Source organism: Podarcis gaigeae (assembly GCF_964106915.1).
Source record: "Podarcis gaigeae genome assembly, chromosome: 1".
Lineage (NCBI taxonomy): Eukaryota > Metazoa > Chordata > Lepidosauria > Squamata > Lacertidae > Podarcis > Podarcis gaigeae.
The window spans coordinates 129,538,286-129,552,293 of NC_139678.1; the positions used below are offsets into that span (position 1 = coordinate 129,538,286).

The 14,008-nt window shown below is 42.9% G+C and overlaps 1 protein-coding gene across 3 annotated transcripts in view; it reads left to right on the forward strand.

Moving 5' to 3' along the window:
- Positions 1 to 14,008, forward strand: part of PARD3B (par-3 family cell polarity regulator beta) — a 616,930-nt gene that overhangs the window by 181,409 nt on the left and 421,513 nt on the right. For all 3 annotated transcript variants that reach the window (XM_083705169.1, XM_083705171.1, XM_083705170.1), the window contains exons 6-8: positions 5,946 to 6,032; positions 11,173 to 11,298; positions 13,576 to 13,922. In XM_083705169.1, the coding sequence (XP_083561295.1) occupies positions 5,946 to 6,032; positions 11,173 to 11,298; positions 13,576 to 13,922 (560 nt within the window). The remainder of the gene's footprint in view (positions 1 to 5,945; positions 6,033 to 11,172; positions 11,299 to 13,575; positions 13,923 to 14,008) is intronic.

Below are 14,008 nucleotides of genomic sequence, written 5' to 3' on the forward strand. Positions count from 1 at the left end.
TGTTAGCAGTAACTTTTCTACATGGCTGCCACCTTCAATTATGTTACATTCGCGTTACTTGTTCTGGCGTTTTTTGAATTCAAGGATCTCTGTGGTCAGATCGTTAACGAGCAGGAAGCAACGAGTTTCCTAATCAGATAAAGATTTGCCAAATATAAATATTCCGGTAAGAAGGTGCCTTGTTCTCCTATCTGATTTTTCAACCTTCTTACAGTGACAGTGGCGAGGTGGTTGAGAGCACCTGGCTAAAAACATCAAATCTAGGAGCACGCTCTCAAATTCAGAACTGCTTGCGATTTTTTGCATTCTGGGTGGTTTTAAGGAAGTCTCAGTGGCAGTATTGAAAACTGCAGGTCCCTAGTAACTGAATGGAGCTAGATTTAGCACTAATAATAATAATAAATTTTATTTATACCCCGCCCTCCCCGGCCAGAGCCGGGCTCAGGGCAGCTAACACCAGTAAAATTACAATAAAAACAAAATAGGGAAAAAAGCACCAATTTAAAATACAGGTTAAAATGCAATTTAAAATGCAGCCTCATTTTGAAAGTAGCTGATCAAAACCATAAGGGGAGGGAAACATAAGGGTCAGACTGAGTCCAAACCAAAGGCCAGGCAGAACAGCTTGGTCTTGCAGGCCCTGCAGAAAGATATCAAATCCCACAGGGCCCTAGTCTCTTGTGACAGAGTGTTCCACCAGATCGGGGCCAGTACTGAAAAGGCCCTGGCCCTAGCTGAGACCAACCTAACCACCTTGCGACCTGGGACCTCCAATATGTTGTCATTGAAGCCCTAAACCAAAGTGTGTTTGTTTGTTTGTTTGTGTGCATATGTTTTAACCAGGATTTCAGACAATTTAAAAAACCCTTTCAATATAGGCCTTACTCCTAATACTTTCCCATGTCTATCTTGTTAAAAATTCTGTATGTATCAAGAAGACAGTAAACACCATTTTTCATCTTGTCTCAAAATAGAGAATGGAAAACTGTGACCCCCCCCCAAAAAAAAATACATGAGAATATTTCTTTGTGTGCTCATAGGAAGATGGGAAATATGCGAGGGAAGAGAAAGAGAGGTGTTTTGTTTATTACCAGTTAGCAAAAACTCTTTCTACAAAAAACGGTACATTTTCTTATTTAACAATAAACAAACGTGGTGGCGTAAGAAGATTGCTTTAATAGCAAGCTCAATAAAATCACACACCCTTGCGTAGAATTTTAATGTGCTCCATAATACCTCATAAGTAGAATCTTTCTTTCTTTCTTTCTTTCTCTCTTTCTTTCTTTCTCTCTCTCTCTCTCTCTCTCTCTCTCTCCTTTCCCCCTTTCTTACATTCACATTTCTTGTCCAATACCTCTTAATTGGAAGAAGTTAAAAATAACAAGGCATTATACTGTAGTTTAGGAATGTATCGCCAGTCATGTAATTCCACCCTGTAGTGCGACATGTAGAAACAGAAATATTTTTGCAAGCCTCACACAGAAACATGTTTTGTTTTCCATAATAAAAATAGCTCCTGTTAATGAAAAATTAAACCTAGACTATTAGAAAGTAGATACTTGGTTTATTAACAGATGATTACTTGGCATTTTGAAACTGCATCATGCATAGTTTACTCATTTATAGGATCCATTGGATCGACCAGGGTTGTATCAGGCTAGTTTGGTACCTGTTTGGTTTAAATACACTTCTTACACTAATAAAGTGTAAGTGCAACAAAAAACCCCCTCACATTTACTTTATTTTCAGCACGTTTGGTTCATTTCCCCTTTCCAGCTGTTTTGGGGTCAAACTGCATATTGGTTTTTTAAATACTATATGTAGTGAGCAACTACATATTTTTTGGCGTTACTCAAAAGTAAGCCCCCCCCATGCCCCTATCAGGACTGTAATTGCATGTAATCCTACCCTCCACAGCTTCACCCCTCCCCCTGGCCATATAGCAGGTAAAGGTAAAGGGACCCCTGACCGTTAGGTCCAGTCGCGGACGACTCTGGGATTGCGGCGCTTATCTCGCTTTACTGGCCGAGGGAGCCAGCGTACAGCTTCCGGGTCACGTTGCCAGCATGACTAAGCCGCTTCTGGTGAACCAGAGCAGCGCACAGAAACGCTGTTTACCTTCCCGCCGGAGCGGTACCTATTTGCTGGTCCAGGGGGGAGATTACCGTGGGGCAAGGTCCAGGACCTGAGTCGAGGGTCGGCAGACAGTCCTCCACGGCTGAAGCGGGGTCCACAGCGAGGAGCTGGGCAAGAACAGGAACTCTGGGGGAACCGGACTGGGTGCTGGCCGAAACAGCTCTTCAACGACGTTGCTCCCGCAACCTGGGACCGGGCTGACTGGCCTTTATCTTCTCTGAGGCCAGGGGCGGTCCCGGCCCCCAGGAGACCCGCCTCTCCTGGCCTTAAGGCGAGCACTCCTCCTGGGAGAAACCAGTTCCCTTCGCCTCTCCACCCTGAGCCTCTGCAGTTCAGGAGAGGCTGAAGGGTTACTGGGCCCAGGGGGAGACTCACCTGTAGGCACTGAGTCCTCAACCACCTCTGGAGCCAGAGTGGATTCACCTGGTGCCTGTTCCTGAGGATCCGGCACAGGTGCAGGCACTTCAGAATCAAGGCCCTGCCCCAGTTCAGCCGGCCCTGGAGGTGGGGACTCCTGTGCAGGCTGGGATTCCTCCAGTTCAGCCTCTGAATCGGATTCCCAGGCCATCACAACCTATTTATCTACTTGCACTGGTGTGCTTTCGAACTGCTAGGTTGGCAGGAGCAGGGACTGAGCAACGGGAGCTCACCCCGACGCGGGGATTTGAACTGCCAACCTTCTGATCGGCAAGGCCAAGAGGCTCAGTGGTTTAGACCACAGCGCCACCCGTGTCCCTTATATAGCAGTTACTCGTAATTAAGAACAAAGCAAAAACATTTTGGCTGCTAAGGAAGCGTTTTTTATTTAATTTTGGCTACTGCTGGGGACGGGTGTTTTGGGGTTGCATTAAACCACCCCTCCTCGGGCACCGTGGGCCTGATCCAGATTGGCCTTGTGTAAAATACACCTTTAAAATGTAACTGAAGAATCATCCTGCATAGCAGAAGGAAGAACATTCCAAAGAGCTTGAGCGGCATTAGAATCATAAAGTTGGAAGGGACCGCAAGGTCTATCTAGTCCAACCCGCTGCAATGCAGGAATCTCAACTAAAGCATCCATGACAGATGGCTATCCAATCTCTGCTTAAAAACATCCAAAGATGAAGAGTCTACATTCTCTTGTGGGAGTCTAACGGCTCTTACCTTCAGAAAGTTCTTCCTGATGTTTGGTCGGAATCTTCTTTCTTGTCCTGTGGTACCTCAGGTTACAGACGCTTCAGGTTACAGACTCCGCTAACCCAGAAATAGTACCTCAGAGAGGACTGGAGGAAATTCAAGGACTATTTGAATAACTATTGTAATATAAAAAAATTAGAAATTAGTTGAAAGAAACAAATAGGCCTAGGATTAAACTAAGTTATAATTAAATAAATGGGATTTAGAATATTAAGAAATGTGAATAAGATGGACTATAATTGGAAATTATTTTAGTTCAATAATGATATTGGAAAGCTGTTACTTTTAACTACAAGGAAACTCAGAAGGGAGGGACTAGAGGAAGTCAACCAAGATGTTTAAAAGGTTGGATTTGTAAAGAATGGAGATTGTTGTTATTGTTTATCTGTTTATTGTTCCTTTTTTTCCTTTCGTTCATTGATGTATTTTTCTTTTTCTTTTTTCTGTTTTTGTGTGTTATTCTGCTTTGTGGTTTTTGTTATTATTGTGGAAAATCTAATAAATTTTTTTGGGGGGATAGTACCTCGGGTTAAGAACTTTACCTCAGGATGAGAACAGAAATTGCGGCATGGCGGCAGCAGGAGGCCCCATTAGCTAAAGTAGTACCTCAGGTTAAGAACAATTTCAGGTTAAGAACGGACCTCCAGAACAAATTAAGTTCTTAACCCGAGGTACCACTGTAACTTGAATTCATTGGTTCGGGTCCTACCCTCCAGAGCAGGAGAAAACAAGCTTGCTCCATCAAACAGCTACCTCATCCAGCCCACCTGGGAACCTACACATGGGAGCCTGCAGTTATTTTGTACATATCTAATGCAATGCACATTGGCAAGTACACTGAATACTTGCATTGGGCATCTTCTCTTCACCTCTGCAAATGCTTGAACTCAGGGCAAAAGGGAGAAACGAGCTAAGAGGAAGGCATGTTTGGCAAACCCCACCCTATGGAAGCGTATGTCCCCACGGTGGAAGGATCTGTGGATCCAGAATTGCCCTCCACAGTCACTTATGGACTCACTGCTAAGACCGTGTTCATGGAAGACAATCTTACACAGCTACGAGGGATCGGCAAAGTAGAAGAGAATGAACATAAAGCCCAGTGGTTACTATCCCCAAGGTCCTAGTATGAGATCACCATGCGAACCAGGTCTAACAGCAGCTGAGAGAGATCACCACACTCGTGGTTAGCACATAACAGGTCTGTCAGACCATAACCCAGGCATAGGCAAACTCGGCACACCAGATGTTTTGGGACTACAACTCCCATCATCCCTAGCTAGGAGGACCATGGTCAGGGATGATGGGAATTGTAGTCCCAAAACATCTGGAGGGCCCAGTTTGCTTATGCCTGCCATAACCTGTCATGGATAAAAGTGTACTTCCATGTCCACATCAGTTTATGCAGTTGATTCATTTCCCATCCTGAACCTTTGCGGGGCTCAGATACAATTCTAAAAATGATTAGCAGCAACAGACACCTGAGCCATGGCATATGAGAGCACCAGGGAGGTAATAACAAGGTAATCAGGAAATTGTGTCAATCAACACAGAACATTGTCCACTGATTAAATCCGCAACACTGCAGGAAATGAAACAGGGAACAAAACAGGAAGAAAGAGCTGTTGTGGTCAAGTGTGCACTAGATGGTTGTCCAGACAAGAACAAGATATCACACAGAGGCTGAAGTAAACTTTTGGTTTTGAGAGACATCCCATACTGAGCTGAGTATGTTTGTGAAAGAGATGCAGTCACTACGCCTAGGAAGTGAAGCTCAGCAGCAGGTCGTTATTCCAACTTCATTACAGTCGCACCTTGGTTCTTGGGCGGAATCTGTCCCCGAAGTCGGTTCGACTTCCGGAAACGTTCAAAAACTGAGGCGCGGCTTCCGATTGGCTGCAGGAGCTTCCTGCACTCAACTGCGGAAGCCACGACGGACATTCGGCTTTCCAAAAAACGTTCACAAACCGGAAAACACTCACTTCTGGGTTTGTTGTGTTCAGGAGTCAAAACGTTCAAGTCGCAAGGTGTTTGAGAACCAAGGTATGACGGTATAGAAGGGACATTGTCAGATAAGTATGACCTCCACATGAGCCCACTTTAGATGTTGTAGCACAAGTATAAAAAAAGCCTTCTCGTCCCTGTCTTTAGCCACCATTATTATTACACACATGGGTTCCAGGGTTTTTATTCTCCTGGAGAGAATCCATGAATACAAAAGGCCCCACACTGTGGAACCAATACTAGAATAAAGGAGAATATATGTGTTGATGAGACCAGGGCTGAAGCAGGGCTATTCTACTTTTGTTGACCTTTCACAGCTGCTTTTGTCTTGATCTCTTTTAAAGTTTAGGCTTAATACATTACTGTATAGCTTCTAACTTTAAAAGCAACAGCCTCAAAGCTATGTACAGCTGAGCAAGATGAAACAAGGATAAAATCACACAAACCTATAAAAAACAGTTTTAACAATACAAAAAAAAGAATCATGGATGTTGCCCAAATTCCCAGGAAAATGAAAACATCTTTGCCTGAAACAACAACAAGGTTGGTGGTAGGCTGGTCTCCTGGTGAGACTATTGCTCTCCGATTTTTGCTGAATGTAACCATGTCTGTTTCCCCCTCCTCTTCCTTAGTGGTGTGACAAGAGCGGTAGAGATTTCTGGGGAAGGCGGGCCACTGGGGATCCATGTGGTACCGTATATTTCATCATTAAGTGGAAGGTAAGGATTTGCATTGCCATTTTGATGAAAACAAACTCGGTTGTTGTTATTGTTTTGTCCTAAACACCTTATGCATAAGCATGTTGATTGTCGATACGCTGAAGTGGCTCAAAGGTGTAGGAAAACAGGAGATGATGTTTGTGTCCCTTTTGGTTCTCATAGAATCATGGAAGGGTTCCCGAGGCTCATGTAGTCCAACCCCACCACAATGCAAGAATCTCAACTAGATCATACATGACAGATCCACCATGTATGTGGATTTAAGCCATCCACCTCTGCTTAAAAACCTCCAATGTAGGAGAGTCCACAACCTCCAGAGAGAGTCTGTTCCAGTGTTTAACAGCTCTTACTGTCGGAAAGTTCTTCCGGGTATTTAGTAGGAATCTCCTTTCTTGGAACTTGAACCCATTAGTTTGGGTCCTCCCCTCCTCAGGAGCTGGAGAAAACAAGCTTTCTCCATCCTCTGTTTGACAGCCTTTTAGGTATTTGAAGATGTCTATCATATCTCCTCTCCGCTTCCTCTTTACCAGACTAAACATATCCAGTTCCCTCAACTGTTCCTCATAAGGCTTGGTTTTCAGACCCTTGGTCATCTTGGTTGCCCTCCTCGCCTCACATTCCAGCTTGTCAACAACCTTCTTACATTGTGGCGCCCAGAACAGGATTCCACCTGTCTCTCATATCTGCGCTCCTTACTCCTTAAATAGAAACCAGCTTGACGGCATCTAAATTAAATTATGTGCCCCCTTGCAGAACATTTTGTCACATAAAGAAAATACCATATGTTTTTCTTCTTCTTGATTATCCTGTTTTTGATCATTTTAATATGGTGGTCAGCTGTTGCGCACATGCCTTAAACTAAGAGATTCAAACCTTTGCACCTCAGTTTAAGACTTATCAACATTTTTACTTCAGGGTATGGTTTTCATGATGTATTTGGTCTGTTAAGAAACAACATTTCCTAATCTCTTAACCATGGTCTTGCATACTTCCTTTCCTTCTTGTGTAAGTTCCCTCCCTTTGTCAGCATAGTTGTCATGTTGAATTACGCCCCAGTGCTAACGCTCATCGCGGGTAGCTTGAATCTAGAGTTTGAAACGGAAGTTTTGAAGCTGTTTTGCAAATGCTAACTACCGTATTTTTTAATCTATAGGACGCACCTTGTTTTAGAGGGAGAGAACAAGGGGGAAAAAACCCCCTCTCTGCTCAGTGCCCCTACAGCGAAGCGGCAGGAGAAACAGAGCCCCTTCCATTTCTCCTCCCACTTGGCTGAAGGGGCGCTGCGCAGCTCTCCCTCTCTGCTGAAGCCAGGAGAGTCTTGCTCGCCCGGCTTCAGTAAAAGGAACCCGTAGCCTCCGGAGCACAGCGGGACCTCCTGCTGCGCTCCGGAGGCTTCATGTTGCTTTCGCTGAAGCCTGTATAGCAAGAGGGGTTGGTGCGCACCGACCACTCTCGCTCTCCAGGCTTCAGCGAAAGCAACGTGAAGCCTGCGGAGCGCAGAGGGAGCGCTCCCTCTGCACTTTGAAGGCTTTGTGTTGCTATTGCTGAAGCCAAGGAGCCTGCATTTGCTCCATAGGACGCACACACATTTCCCCTCAATTTTGGGAGGGGAAAAAGTGCATCCTATGGAGCAAAAAATACGGTAGATAATATCATGCATGTACTGCAAGGAGGAGTGTGCAAACCTGCAAGGTCCTTGCGCAGTGTTACTCGGAAGCAGCATTTTTACTAATTTTTTCTTGGGAGCCGCCCATAATGGCTGGGACAACCCAGTCAGATGGGTGGCATAAAAATTATTACTATTACTATTACTACTATTAGTTTGTTGTGACTACAACAAGAAGTTGTCGGTCTTGTGGATGACAAATGGTGTCAGGGACTGGCTGGACAAAGAGGAGTGATGGGGGGGCACGAACCCCTCTGAGGAGGAAGGCTCCGATTGCTGGTGGGACACTGAGGAGAGATCGGATGGTGAAGATTGGGAGCAGGTCCCACATACTGAAAGGGCAACAGGGTTCAGTGAGCAGGAAGAGCCTGGGACAGGGAGCAGTTCAGACTCTGAGTCTGAAGCAGAGGAGGGGAGTCAAGGGGCTGCTGGAGAATCCAGCGAGTCTCCCATCTCTTGCTGCAACAAGCTCTCCTCCCCCTGCAAGAACTCACAGAGTATTGAAAAGAAGTCAGAGGTGCGCAGACGCAGTTTGAGACTGCTTGGGAAACATCAGGGAGACGAGAAGCCTTAGAGAGGTTTAGAAGGCAGTCCTGACAACTGCCCCATAGCGGAAAGACCTACTGGGAAGGGCTGTTGAGTTGTATGCCGTTTCCTTGAATATAAAGAGTTAATTTCACTGACAACAGAGATCTGCTTCCTTTCTTGCTGACCTGCCTCTGACTCCAGCCCTGACAAGTGATACTTCAGTCTCCTTTCTGCCTTAAATATAAATAAATTCAGAGAGCGGCTCATTTAAATCGACACAGGAAGGGCTTCCATTAAGCATTGTGATATTTTCAAGTGAAAGTTGGCACTTTTTAAAAACAACAACGTCCTGATGAATAATCTCCCTTCTTGCACACTCCTTGGTTGCTTGCATTCAGATGCAATGCCAGTGATATACCATAGTGAGGACCTTAGTCTGTCCACAAGCTATATGCTTGTGCAAACAGACTAAGCCATGGGTCAGCAAACTTTTTCAGCAGGGGGCCGGTCCACTGTCCCTTGTGGGGGGTGGACTATATTTTTTTTTGGGGGGGGTGAATGAATTCCTATGCCCCACAAATAACCCAGAGGTGCATTTTAAATAAAAGGACACATTCTACTCCTGTAAAAACACGCTGATTCCCAGACCGTCCGCGAGCCAGATTTAGAAGGCGATTGGGCCGCATCCGGCCCCCGGGCCTTAGTTTGCCTATCCATGGACTAAGCATTCCCACATCCTCCCTTCCTAAAGTAAGGAAATAAACAGTTGGATGGCTTAGCATTACATGTGAAGCAGCTCTCATGGTTTGGTTCCCCACTTGAAAGAAGGTAGGAACAAAGTATTCATACATAATGTTATGTCTGAATACAACTTGCTTGTAGGCAAAGGACTTTCCCCTCTGCAGGTGCCCTGTGTCACCCGTAAATCTGCTCCAGAGAGTTGGGGAACCCCCATAACAAATTTAGAGGGTGCATAATGCTTTTTAATATGTGGTGTTCTATTATGTTTTTATATACCGTATTTTTCGCTCTATAAGACGCACCAGACCACAAGACGCACCTAGTTTTTGGAGGAGGAAAACAAGAAAAAAAATATTCTGAATATCAGAAGCCAGAACAGCAAGAGGGATCACTGCACAGTGAAAGCAGCAATCCCTCTTGCTGTTCTGGCTTCTGTGATAGCTGCACAGCCTGCATTTGCTCCATAAGATGCACACACATTTCCCCTTACATTTTAGGAGGGAAAAAGTGAGTCTTATAGAGCAAAAAATACGGTATGTTTTAAGGCACTCGGATTGGCTGTGGCAACCCAGTTAGATGGGCAGGGTGGACATAATAAAACTATTAATATTAATCATGTTAAAATGATGGAAGTCCTGTTGTGCATGGGTTTACAACACATTGTTGAATACAACAATGTTTGATCACTTACCTCTTCAAGCAAGGATGTCTCTTAAAGAATTGTCCAAAAACCCTAAACGGAACCCAGACAGTTAAGTCCAGTCAAGAACGACTCTGGGGTTGCGGCGCTCATCTCACTCTACTGGCCGAGGGAGCCGAAGTTTGTCCACAGACAGTTTTTCTGGGTTTAGACCCGCGTTCCTTCCAAAAAGCCTACTCTGGATTAATTTATCGGTTCTTTAATATTTTTCTTGACAAATGTCATGAGACCTGACTTGGCAAAATTGCTCCTTTGAAAGGCAAGTAGAATGTTTGCATAACTGTCTTGATTGAAAGATTTCGGTGACGTTCAGCAGAATTTACTACTATTTTTGCGGAACATTTGTATTTGAAACAAATTGAGCGTATTTACATGTTGCGAATTGTATACGTTATTTGGCTGTGAACTGGACAATAGAGGTCATTAAAGTTTTTTGAGCTCTTTACTCTTAATACTGAGAAGTATGTTGGGGAATTCTTTATTCTAATTCTAGGAGGTTTTTTGACAACCCCCCCCCCAACAAATATTACTGATAAAAATAGTTGTTTAAGCGTTTGTGTCAACTTTTAAATTCTTTGAGTTCGGTGTTGGTGCACAATCAGCATCCTACTGTCTTTTCACTTAATTGAAATAATTTAAATTATATATGTTTATACATATATAAATGTTACACAATAAAAGAGAGGAAATTAAAAATTTAAAAACACAATAAAACGATGTTAATGTTGAGACGCTACATAATAAAAACAAGGAAGTAATGGGTTTATGTTGCCAGAAAACACTTAACTCAATCCACATGTCTATATTCCACATCTCAAATAAGTATTTAAGACCAGAGGCTATCATATAAAACTGTAGGGTTATTATGTTGGTTACAGAAGGGTTTGTATAACATGTAGTTTTGAAAATATCCTTGCTTCTGTTATTTTGTTTTATTCAAACCACGCTTAAGTTTACTTTTGATGTCTTATACTGCATTGAAGTGGAACTTCCTGGTGATAACCACACAAAAATTCATTTGAAAATTATCTTGAAAGAATTCGGAATCAGAGTATAAATGCAGAATAGATAAGTATAGCAGACATTCTTACTCAAAAAATAAACACAAACAATTCATTTGAAAAATTTCCTTAAATATTCAGAATTGGAGTACAAATGTAGAATAGACAAGTATTAACAGACAATCTCACTAAAAAAGTAAACAATCAACATTATCAAATGAGATGTTTTATGTGAAGTGATTCATAAATGAATTGAAATGAAGTAAATGATGAAAAAAGTAAGCTATACTAATTTGGAAATGTCTCTTTTTCCTGATGTACCTGTTTCTTCCCCATTACTGTGTTGTTGTTGTTGTTTGTGTGTACGTGTGTGTGTGTGTGTGTGTGTGTATTCCCTCCAATGGCGAACCAGATGCCTTCTGGTAGTAGTTGCAAGCAGGACTTTAAAATTCAATACCTAATTTAGGTAACTCCAAATAACTTACTTTGCATTCCTACCTTCAGGATTCTTGGGCTTTATATCCGTGGCATTGAGGAGAATAGCCGAACTAAGAGGGATGGACTTTTACTTGAAAATGAGTGTATTGTGAAAATTAACGACACAGAACTTGCAGATAAAACCTTTGCACAGTGAGTTTTGCCGAATTGTTTTATTCTGTTAACCTGAGGAATTTATTCCGCGCACATCAATCCAGACTTCCAAAAGTCAGTTTTACAATGTTGGTTATGATTAAAATACTACAATTCTTCCTCGGAAGCTTATGAAGTGAAATAAAATAAAATTCTAGTAGCGTCATATTGGGGATAGAATATCTGATCTTCTGTTGCTGTAGAGACTGACTGTAAGTTGAACGTTTTATTAGCCATTTGGGAAAGTGCTATTTAATAATCCAACTAAAGACTCATATGGGACGCGGGTGGCGCTGTGGGTTAAACCACAGAGCCTAGGACTTGCCAATCAGAAGGTTGGTGGTTCGAATCCCCGCGACGGGGTGAGCTCCCATTGCTCGGTCCCAGCTCCTGCCAACCTAGCAGTTCAAAAGCGCATCTAAGTGCAAGTAGATAAATAGGTACCGCTCTGGCAGGAAGGTAAACGGTGTTTCCGTGCGCTGCTCTGGTTCGCCAGTAGCGGCTTAGTCATGCTGGCCACATGACCTGGAAGCTGTACGCCGGCTCCCTCAGGCAATAAAGCGAGATGAGCGCCGCAACCCCGGAGTCGGTCATGACTGGACCTAATGGTCAGGAGTCCCTTTACCTTTACCTAAGAGGCTCATAACCTGATCCCAGTGATAAAACATAAATAATTTCATCAATCTGGTTTTGTTTTTTTTAAGAAAACCTTTTTTGGGTAAGTTACCTATAGGTCGGGGTGCCATCAAGGAGGGGCCAAAGGATTCCCCAAAAAATTTTAGGAGGGAAAAGGGGGCCCTCAATATTCCATGACAATGTGTACATGTCATGCAACGTGCTGACATCATGTGTGCAAGCCACGAGGTGTGTGCACAACACATCAACATGTTGTGCGCACTGGCCCCTCAGTCATGGGGGCAAGCTGGAATGCTTGCTATAGGTAGCTTAGTAGGCTAGAAATTTATTTCTGATAGAATTTTTAGGACTCGCAATTTGTTAGATCTAGTCATTACTTTTTAAAGCATAGCCAGTTACTTTATTCTTGATTATTATTTTTAGTGTTGTTCAAGGAATTTCTGCTGATTTATCTCCTGTTGTTGTTGTTATTTGTATGCGGGTCTTATAATAATTAGGGATACAACATTTACCAGAATTTTAGATTTTTAAAGAAGTGCTTTAAAAAAATTTCCCCCCAATTATTCATGCGGTAGTTTTTGAAGTTATAATGCTCATGTGTAAAAATGTAAAGTAATTTATTCATAAAACACATATTTATTAAATATGGTGGATGGTGACATCCCAGAAGAGATATATTCTACTATAAGAAATATGATGAATTTACTTTTCTCTTGTTTAGTGATCTGTTTATTGTTGTGAGCTCCTTTTTTTGTTTCTTGTATTTTTAACTTTGTTTTTTAAATAATTCCATGCGAACAAAAAAAGAAGTCTCTCCCTCAAACACACCCCAAAATGAAAGCTGTGATGAAGGATGTGTTTTGTGTAAAATTAAAATAGGTCTTTCTTTGGAATCACTGATTTTTACTCACATGAATTTGTGTGTGTGTGTGTGTGTGTGTGTGTGTATACAGTGGTACCTCTGGTTATGTACTTAATTCATTCTGGAGGTCCGTTCTTAACCTGAAACTGTTCTTAACCTGAGGTTAACCTGAGGTACCACGTTAGCTAATAGGGCCTCCTGCTGCTGCTGCACGATTTCTGTTCTCATCCTGAAGCAAAGTTCTTAACCCGAGGTACTATTTCTGGGTTAGCGGAGTCTGTAACCTGAAGCGTATGTAACCTGAGGTACCACTGTATGTGTATATATATATTTGTGTGTGTGTGTGTGTGTGTGTGTGTGTATTTGTGTGTGTGTATGAACACACAAGTTGCACACATAGTAGTACTTTGGGGAGTCATTGTGTTGCAGTGGATACCATCCTGGGGTTTGTGTGGAAATCCCTGTTCGTCTATGGTGCTCCTTTGATAACAATAGGTCCTTCTAGCTCAGTGAGGAATGCTTATCTCACAATTTTGAGCAGAAAATGAGGCTTGAGCTCTGTAAACTGAAGGGGTAAATGAAGTGCTATAAAAGTGGGAAATAAAGATTTTTGTCAGAGAAAGCCAACTGCAAAGTGACAACAATTTTTTGCAAGAACGAAAAGGAACTCTTTGGAAAGAATCTTTAAAAGCCTTTTCTGCAAAGCAACTTCCAAGTTGTCCCCATGGCTTACATTTTTCAGATCTTCATACGTTTCTCCTGTGTCTTGTTTCCTCAAGAGCGCAAGATATCTTTCGGCTTGCCATGAAATACCAGACTATCGTCTTGGAAGTGGTTCCTCCGCACAGCCGTGAACAATATGAAAAGTCCGCCATCGCACCTTTATATCCAGCAGATAACTCGGAACATGTTTCGAGAGCAAAGGTTCCACCTCCCATCTATGCAAAGCCAGTGACAAGGGAAGTGGACTTGTCTGGAACAAACCACTTGGAGCCTGGGGTGCATCCTGCCAAGAGTCCCAACTTTTCAAGAGTTAGTAGGAAGCCATCATCACCCACCTTATCGCCCCTGATGGGTTTCGGCAGCAAGAAGAATGCAAAAAGGATAAGGATAGATCTCAAGAAAGGTCTGTTAAACCTCCTCCTGATGTTTTTTGAAATGACTTTCATATCTAGTGGTACCTTGGTTCTCAAACTTACCGTATTGGTTGTC